Below are 9,934 nucleotides of genomic sequence, written 5' to 3' on the forward strand. Positions count from 1 at the left end.
CGCACATCATGAACACAGACAGCTCGGGCTGCAGAAGGCAGCGGCCGACCCGAGCCGCCGCCGCAGACGAGGGAGGCGGAGAAGCGCCGCAGCCCGGCCCTGGCCCGCCCCTTGCCTTGGGGAGGAGGAGCCGGGCGCTGTGAGCTGTCGGGCCGCTTCCTGGTCACCTGAGGAGGAGGAAGGAGCCCGCTGAGGCTCAGGGGTCTCCGGCGGGCTCGGGACCGGGCGCCAGCATGGCTTCGCTTTTTAAGAAGAAGACTGTGGACGGTGAGCGCGGCTGGCGGCGCCCAGGGGAGGGCGGTGGCGGTGCCCTCGGGGAGGCCCGGGCCCGGCGTCCCGGAAACTCGGGGGGACTCATCGGGAGGCACCTGGGGGCGGAGGCGAAAGACGCCGTGCCCCCCACGGGGCGGCTGGGCTACGGGTGGCGGTGGAAGCCGGACTCCGGCGATTCCCTTCGTGTGGGTGCCGGAGAAAAAGAGAACAAACGCCGTTCGTTGTCAGCGAGGGAACAAAACGAGCTGTGGGGAGTTGGTGGAGCCGGAATAAACAGAGAGACGAGTCGTGCCAGTCCGGGGAACGAGGGTTGTCCGTGGTGTCGGGGTGGGCGGCTGAGCATCGCTATGCTCCCCAGCAGAAGGCTGCGGTCGCTGAGCTCCCTGATGCACTTGTGCTGTGCGGGCCTTCCGACAAGTTGGTCTCGTCATTTCCACAGCCAGTCTGTGGGCACAGTGTTCAAACAGACGCAGCAGTGACCCTCTCGAGAGTAAAGCCAGAAAAGATTGCTTACCTCACAAGGAAGTCCTGCGTGCAGCTGTCAGCTCTCGCAAAAAGCGTTGCCTCGTGTAGCCAACACCCGGGGCAGGGGCATGCCGGGTGTGGGCACAAGCCCCCAGGCTGGCTGCATGGTTTGGCGGATGCTTTAGCAAGACTTAGCTGGACTTGATGATCCCCAGAGGTTCCTCTCAACCCCTGTGATTCTGTGATGTTCCTTGCTGGATCATTTGGGTCTTCATTTGAAAGCTGCGTGCCAAAAGTGACGCTGTGTGCCAGCCAATTGTACTTCACACAGGAAGAATACGTATCTGCTCTCGTTCCTTCCCATTTCTGGTGCACAGTCTGTGGGGAGGAAGGAGGAGATGACGCTACATTCCCATGACAGCACCAGGTGAGGCCTTGCCAGCCATCTCTGGTCCAGCCGGTTTGCAGGAACAGAGGTGTGCCCTCTTGCCCACACAGGTGTGTGAGTGCAGGTGCCTCCTAGGATGGCCATCAGCAAAAGGAACAAAGCTAGGAACTTGCTTCTCACTTTGCTGTGTAGCCGATACAAGTTCTCGTCCCTCATTTGCAAAAACAAGTGGAAGAGCTTGTAATTGCAAGCAAGCATTGTTTTCAGTGTGTTGCTGTCTTTAGTTTAAGCTATGCTGTGAGATCAGAGAGGAAGAAAACAAGCATTGTGCTAGCCCATATGGTCTCATGACAATTTTATTTCTTATTGTCCTGAAGTTCCTATTTCTCAAGTTTTCTTTTCTAAAGGAATTTAAGATGCTGTAGTTAGAGCAGGTAGTCTTGTATGTAGCTGTTAAACCTTTTCTTTCATTTTCACGCATGCAGCTGTCCAAGTAATATCCATTTGTCTGCCTTTCAAATTACTTGCCTGTGGCATTGTATTCACAATAATTCTCACTGCTGCTTTGCTCATGTGTAGAATGTAGTGTTATGTTCTGTATCATCTTTCAGCTCTTCGTTAATGTCCATTGAAAACTCCATTTCCTGAGGATGATCTTTATGTAGTTCTGGGAGTAATGGTAGCACTGCAGAAGGGAATCTGTTTTCACAGAGTTTGTTTGCAGTATATAATTTGTTTATTTGGTTGAAAACATTTGGTGGGAGTGGGCCATGTGTATGTACCTGCTGCTGATGGTTTTGTTTTTTTTTTTTTATTTTATTTTAATTAGAACCTATTCAAGGTTGAATTAATTTCAGCCCTGGATGTTTTACAGTATTTCTTAATGGGAGAAAACAGAATCTGAGTGCTTCTTTGTACCTAGAAAAACTGATGCCAGCCTTAAAAAAAATAAAAATAATTAAGAGTGGCTGTGTATCAGCAATTAATCTTTTATATCTTTTCTGGCTTTATTTCTGTTCATAACTATCCATTTGCACTGATTTTTCTCACGCCTAAGCCTTTTTCAGTACTGTAGCAGAACCCCATTGTGGCAGTCCTTCTGTGGATTAGACACAAAATTTAAGTGATAGTGTGCTCCTTTTAAATTTCCATGCAAAATTTATCTAGTAGTAGATGTATGCATTAGAAATAGATGAATCTCCTCCTAAAAGCACCAGTTTATTTCCTTTATAAAGGTCAGAGGATTCTGAGTCAGATGCAGGCCTCTTGCCTTCGCCCAGGTGAATCACACCTATGCACCTGCTGTAAATTCTAACAAAAGTTAACTGCAACTGGCATGACTGATGCCCATATTGTAAGAAATTCTTGCTTTTACTAAGTGGATATTACCAATTAGTAAGCAGAATGGATGAAACATCTGTGGAGGATGTTACATTTCTTGTGATAGTGTTCAAGCATCTGCTTACTACATCAGTTGTAGTACACCAGAAAGCATTATGCTATAAAGTCCTCCACTTTTGTACTGAAATACTCTTAGCCAGTTATTAACTTTTGGGAAAAGTGTAAGAATTCTTGCTTCTTGGTCTGACTTAAAGTTGAGTTGTAGAGATGTGTTATATTTATGGAGGAAAATAATCATCTTTGTTGAGCCATAATAAGGTCAGAAGACAGATCCTGGACTTCCATTTAAAAGCATCTTCACTGTTTTAGTGGTTCTGAGAACACCATAACTTCTCTGGAATCATCTGTATTAGGTTTCTTCACCTGACCTCCCTGTTGCAGTTAGGTCTGACTTGTTGACAAAATCTGAATTCATATTGAATATGTTAATCCTGAGGTACAGCTGAAACTTGCAGATAAGTGTCTATCTAATCCTTACTGGGTGGTTAAGGATCTTGCTGTGGTGCAGAGGTTATGCTAAGTTATATGGCCTGTGCTGTTGAAGCTGTGCTATAGTTGCACTGTGTACATCAAATTGTATGTTGCCTGTATTTTCATGTATTTGAGTTGCTGATAGTTCTGGTAGCTGACTTTGTTTTGAACGAAAAGCTGTCCAAAATACAACATGTGTGCAGAGTGCTTTGCAGACAAGATGTTTATATACTACTGAAAAGTTTTCCTAGCTGTAAATATTTTTTTTCCAGATATAATAAAGGAGCAAAACCGAGAGCTAAGAGGTACACAGAGGACTATAACCAGAGATAGAGCAGCACTTGAAAAACAGGAAAAACAGCTGGTAAGTAGAGCAGAGAATTTCGTTTTAAAAACAAACAGCTGCCTAACGTAACAACTTGCAAAGTGCTAAAGATAGTGCTCAATGGATCACAGTTGAACGCTGAAAAAATTGGCTTCTCCTTTTTGACTTTTCAGTTATTAAAATTTTGTTGGAAAGCAATTTAAAAGTGATTCTGATGCTCAGTCTTTAACATAGCTAGAGAAAGAAACAATGCATTTGGATTTAATCACTACATCCACATTTTTTCTCTCCATTTTTAGCATTCTCTATCCTTCAGAACATGATATTTTTTCATACTAGGCTTTCAATCAATGGTATAGTAATGGAAAGACTAAATGATGTTTATGCTGACAGTTTTTCTTACTGTAGGTATTACGAATATCCATATAGCATTATTCTTCTTGTTCAGCTAGAAGTTTCATAAAACTAGCCAATAATGTTAAAAATATTTGCCTAAATTAAAACTTCTTTAAAACTTCATGTGTGGGAGCTATCATGTATTCCATGAATGGATGCTGCAGCTGTGTGGCAGCATAATTAGATAAATGGATGTGACAGGTGGTGTGGTTTGATGCATGAAGACATGGTCTGACTGGGAAAAGCTATGTAAATCCAGGCAGTGTTTCAGTAGCTGCTGAGGTGGTGTTTCATGACAGCAGGCCTTGAGAGCTAAAATGAGGTCACATTGTTTCTTGAAGCTTTACAACAGGTAGTTTGTAATAGATTACTCACTGATAAGACTTTTTCAGTAGGAAATATTCTAATTCTAAAAATACCTTAATTTTCATGATTATTTGTGACATTAAATTCTATCAGAAATTTTTTTGATGTTTGGGGGGATAAAAATGAAATTATGTCTTCAAAAAAAGTTAAAATATGCTCTTCAGTTAAGACAATTAATGGAGATCAAACACTGCTTTGTAAGAGTCAGATCCTATTTATCTATCAGTCAATCTCAGAACATTTTATTATGTTCTTTCCTCTGAAAGAGAATCCCTGATACTGTGCAGACACTTCTATTTCAGTTCAGGAACCCAATATGACTATATTCATTTTATTTTTTTCAGAAGAACCTAACTGAGTTGGATAAACTAGCCCCAAGCCACTGAAAAAAAAGCCAATACTGTATTGCAGCTTGCTATCCAAATTCTGCTAAGTTAAGAATAAAATAATAAATATTTTATTTGGTTTATTATCTGGATTATTTGTAGTGATGTAGCAGTGATTGATTTTGGTTTATCTTTCAAAAAAGTCAAGTAATAAATGCTACTTAGTACTCTCACTGAGAGAATCTTTATTTGCAGATGTTGGCTATTAAAGAATTCAGTCTAAACTAATCTCTTCAGTCATTTGCAATATTTGAGGCATGGAAAAAAACAAAATTCTGGGCCTACTGTGGAATTTTGTTTTTGTGGTCTCTGTGAGCTACAAATCAAAAGGCATAATTTGAAAAAATCCCTGCTAACAGAATTATTTGTGCCAAACTTTTCCCTGGTACTTCTGTACCTGCAGTTTCCCTGAGCTGAAAAATAAGTTTGTTTCTTGTTAGCCAGTAGTGTCTACGTTAAGTGCATGTTGCTGTAGACAAGCTATAGTGCTTTATTATGTGATAAGTTCAGGTAAGTGATGTGGGCAAATAGAGCCTTTGTTTCCTATCTTTATTTACTTATTCCCCCAAAATTTATGAGATTATCTCTGAGCTGAAGAATCAGCAGAGGCTATGGCCTCACTGTTTCTTCCATGGGCAGTGCAGCAGGAGTGCTAGTAAATGCAAGAAATCAAAAAAGATTAGAGTCATGGCACTAATAATTGGCTGGACATAATTATTTCTTCACTTTTTTTTTTTTTTTTTTTTTTTTTTTTTTTTTTTTTTTTTAAATGTTACTCCATACCCAGACACAGAATTGAATATTCACATAGAAATTAATGTGACATTTCATAAAAGTTGAAGTGAAACCTTTCGGGAAACTGTGCCACCATACTACCTGATTCAGTTTGGATTTCAAATACAAAGCAGGACAGCTTTGTATTTATTCTATGAAATAACCTTGACTAACCTCAGTAAAAAATCAGTTAACTGTTGATATAACTTAAAAAATCCTGGAAAAAAAAAAGAAAGCAATAGGAAATAGTTAACACTAAAAATTCCTGAACTTGGGACTTTATTATATTATTTGAATGTTTGTTTTTGTTGTTTGTTTGTTTGTTTGTTTTTAATAGGAATTGGAGATAAAGAAAATGGCTAAGACTGGTAATAAGGAAGCCTGCAAAGTTCTGGCCAAACAGCTTGTACAACTGCGGAAACAGAAAAATCGAACATATGCTGTTAGTTCTAAAGTCACTTCTATGTCAACTCAAACAAAAGTCATGAACTCTCAGATGAAGATGGCTGGAGCTATGTCAACTACAGCAAAAGTAAGGTGTTACAAGTATATGCTGCATTTTAATGTAAACGTGGAGACATTTTGCATGCCGTAACTAATGGAATCAAGTGTAGTGCTTACTACCATCAACAGTGCTGAGGATACAGTAGGGGAATATAATTTGATTTGTATTATGAATTTTGTCCAATTAGTCCTGCCAGTTAGAGCCTAACTGGGAGTACCTTCTTGGTTCAGACATCTGTCAAATGTTTGCATGATAAAATTCACCTTTAAGACCAGTGGAATGGCTCTTCCAGTGGACGAAAATAAACCACCACCACCACCACAAAAATGACAGGCAACCATGCAATTACAATTTCTTGCTTGTATGTCATGTCACAAGCAGTTTTTACTGGGGAAAAGGTGGGGAATGCTTCATCTGGAAATCAAGGCAGTGTGTAACAGTAGCTTTATAGCTTGTGTAAGGTAGGTTATTACTTGAAATGATACACTGCTGAGGAAATTTAATCTGGGATTCCCTGTCATTTTCACTCTCTGTGCTCTAAGGAACCAGTATTGCATTAAGTTTTCTCACAAATCTTAGGTCATAAAAGACTCTGAAACATCTGAGTTATCACAGTCTTATGAACTTTTTCCCATTTCCTTTGAACTGATAAATAAGGAACTTGCTTTTGGCAGCAGGATTGTTCAACTTGAGATATAGAGAACAGAAGATGCACAAGTAATTACAGATAAATAGTACTTCTGTCACAGTCTGAGATAAATCCAGTTATGTGCCTTGCAGCTTAATGCAGAAAGTAATTATTGCTGTGAAAAAAATATTTAGAGGAGTATGTTGGCAGAAACGAACCCATCCAGTGATGAAGTTGTAGCTCTGCAGCAAACTTTATTTTTCAGGATTAACCCACAAAGAGGTGGCGTGTCTGACTACACGACCAATCAGGCTAAACAGTTTGCTGAATATATTCCCAAGAGTCTTGCATGGGAACAAATTGATCTTGCTTTTTAATTAATTATTACATCAGTAGAAAAATATATGCAATCAGTTGCCTTAAAAGGTACAACAAATACATGAGTACGAAACTTCCAAAATATTATCAAAATGGTTTTTAGCCTTGTGTGGCACTAATTTTGGATAAAGTCCAGTGAGTAGTCACCTGTTTTTTTTAATCATGGGTCTGACCTCTATTTGCTAAAGATACAAAAATCAATATAGTACAAATATTTTTTTATATTCATCTATGAGTAGAAGAATTCTAAAGAACTAACACCCTACAAGTCCAGAACAAGTTCTTCAATTAAAATAATAAGAATAGGGACACAACCTTTGAAATTCAGGTAATGTTTGAAGCATACTGTTTTATCATAATTGAGATGGTGGTCAGGCACTGGAACAGGCTTCCCAGGGTGGTGGTTATGGCACCGAGTTTGCCAGAGTCCAAGAAGCATCTGGACAACGTTCTCAGTCATATGGTCTGATTTTGGGTGATCCTGTGTGGAGTCAGAGGTTGAACTTGATGATCCTTACAGATCCCTTCCAGCTTGAGACATTCTATAGTCACTTCAAGCAAAATCAGAAGTAAAGAAGTAGTGCTTCTATGAAGTAGTAGTGGATGTACTGGCTAATTTAAGGGATGCTATCAAGCCAACTGTTACCTTCTTGGATTTACTCTTTCATTTATATTGCTCACACCTATATTTGGGTTTAGACATCCCATGAGAGATGTAGAAGCATGCTTTTTATAAGCAAAGACAGCTGTGTACTTCTAGTAAAACAGTTGATCTGTACTCAATACAAGAGTTCACTGCAAGCTAACGTGAGCACTTATTTGCTTTACACAAAAAAAAGAATCATTTTTCCATGAAATTGTATCATAAGGAAATGATTGCAATTTAGTGTCTGTCCTCTAGTGGTGGTTGAAATAAGTGTTCTTCAACCAAATAAAAAACCTACAGCCATTTACCTCTAAAATGTATAGCCTGCAAGTAAGGAAATGTTTTCCCCTTCTTTTCATTAAGATCAGGCAGATTTTTCCAAGTATAAAGGTGCAAGAAAGGCACATACATTTAAAAGAGTTTATCTATTAGTTTAGTAGAAAGCAGTATTTCTTGCTAGGTGCAGACTGTACTGTTGATCTATGTGTCTGCAGTGCTCCTGGTATGTGAAAGAACCAAAAAACATGAAATTTTGACTAAATTGTTTATTTTATTAGAGAAGTTTTATTCCTTCTTAATGCATATATTGGCCTTTATTACTGTCTAACTGTATGATAATGGTGACTTTTCCCCCATGTTATTAGACAATGCAAGCAGTTAATAAGAAAATGGATCCACAAAAGACACTACAAACTATGCAGAATTTCCAGAAGGAAAATATGAAGATGGAAATGACTGAAGAAATGAGTAAGTTCTGCGCTTAGGGAAAATAGCTAGCTGCATCCCATAGTTCCCTGCAAGGTTTAAACCAGTATAGAAATACAGATGTTTGAGGTTTTATTTCTCCAAACAAAGAAAGTGATAGCAAGTGAAAAGCAAACAAAACTATAAATGTCTGAGCAGAGAGGCTGCCTTAGGCTTTTTGGTAGCACTACTTTAGTAGCATGTTAATCCATTCCTTCTTCATGTGAAACTCTCACCATACTTCCAATAGGAACATACGGGAAGGGGAAAGGGTTTGAGACCACTACAAGGCTTTATTGGCATAACCTAATAGGAGGTCATGGAAATACTGCTTTTCCTGTAGTTGATCATTCTGTATATGGTTTTTGTTTTGGACTGTTAGCAATTCAAGTTTAACTGAGAAATTATTGATCATCTCAGCTTTATGTACATGCTGATATGGGATTTATTTATCTCCTTACTGATTTTTAAGCCACAAACTTCCTTTTGAAGGGTGATAAAGGAAGTTTTTTGTTTCTGGTAGTTTTTGTCCTTTACCAACTAGACTACAGAACTTCCCAGTGTTGCTAGCACGTTTTCCTTGCCATACGAATCCTTGTCGCTGTTTTGGCCCTAATACCATAGCATGAACTCAAAAGAATATTGTTGAGCAGGATATCAACACTTCACTTGCCCAGAATTGTATTGTTGCAATTCAGAAATTAGGTAACAATTCTGCAACTTATTTGGAAGAGGGAAGGGATTTTTAGGGAGCTGTAGATGGTGTTTTTGAAAAGAAAATATCTTAAAACATAGTGGAGTGGTAATAGAACAACTGAGCTATTTCACTGAAACCAAACGTTTTTACAAAAGCAGTCATATTGTATCATGTTATACCTCCCCACAGTTGCAGGCTTTGCAAGGCAGAAGTAAGAAAACCATCTCTAATATACTGTTGCTTTTTCCTGGTATCTTATTTAGTGGTATTTTGGGAGGGTAGAAAAACAGCAGTAGATTTTTGTAGTCTCTTTGCATAATGTAATGTTTTGTTTTTTTTCTTCTAAGTTAATGATACTTTAGATGATATTTTTGATGCTTCTGATGAAGAGGAGGAAAGCCAGGATATTGTTAACCAAGTGCTTGATGAGATAGGAATTGAAATCTCTGGAAAGGTATGGGTATTATGAATTATTTCACATATTTCTTCCCTTTCGTTGATTTTCACCACCCTCGCCCTGAGTATTTTTTTCTAACATCCTTTATTTTAAAGTCCTGTTCTAGTAGTCAGTTTCTCATAAATGGTATTCATTTGATTAAAGAAAGTTTCTGTCTCTTCCTAGATGGCCAAAGCTCCATCTGCTGCCAGAGGTTTACCATCTGCATCGACATCAAAAGCTGCTACCATATCAGATGAGGAGATTGAACGACAGCTCAAAGCTTTGGGAGTTGATTAACTTGATGGCAATAGTCTGCCTTCTAATTATTCAGCTGCAGACAGATGTAAAAAGTGCAAATACTTTGTCAATGCAACTGATGCCTAGGAAAACTCTGAAGCTGCAGAAATGATATCTTCAAACTGATACTCTGAAGGGAGAAGGAGACCACTCTGAATCAACTGATAGGGAGAATAGCACTTGCTGTGTCCATTGCATGCCATTGTCTTGAGCAGTGGACTGGGTAGGGATGTAGCTCTAATGATAAATTTATACACAGTCTGAATTCATTCTCTGTTGAATTCAAAGTTTTCTTCTCAGTTCCTTTTCTGTCCTTAAAATTGGCAGTTTTGTAGCTGGTGGTGTTATCTCCTAG

The 9,934-nt window shown here is 39.2% G+C and overlaps 1 protein-coding gene across 1 annotated transcript; it reads left to right on the plus strand.

The window, feature by feature from the left end:
• Positions 1 to 233: 233 nt before the first annotated feature.
• CHMP2B (charged multivesicular body protein 2B) lies at positions 234 to 9,579 on the plus strand (the record flags this gene model as incomplete). The annotated part of the gene is made up of 6 exons (XM_079543142.1): positions 234 to 267; positions 3,271 to 3,362; positions 5,583 to 5,777; positions 8,047 to 8,149; positions 9,191 to 9,297; positions 9,466 to 9,579. 6 exons carry the CDS (start codon positions 234 to 236, stop codon positions 9,577 to 9,579), a joined length of 645 nt encoding a protein of 214 aa, XP_079399268.1.
• Between the last annotated feature and the right edge of the window lie 355 nt (positions 9,580 to 9,934).

Source organism: Tetrao urogallus (genome assembly GCF_951394365.1).
Source record: "Tetrao urogallus genome assembly, chromosome: 1".
Lineage (NCBI taxonomy): Eukaryota > Metazoa > Chordata > Aves > Galliformes > Phasianidae > Tetrao > Tetrao urogallus.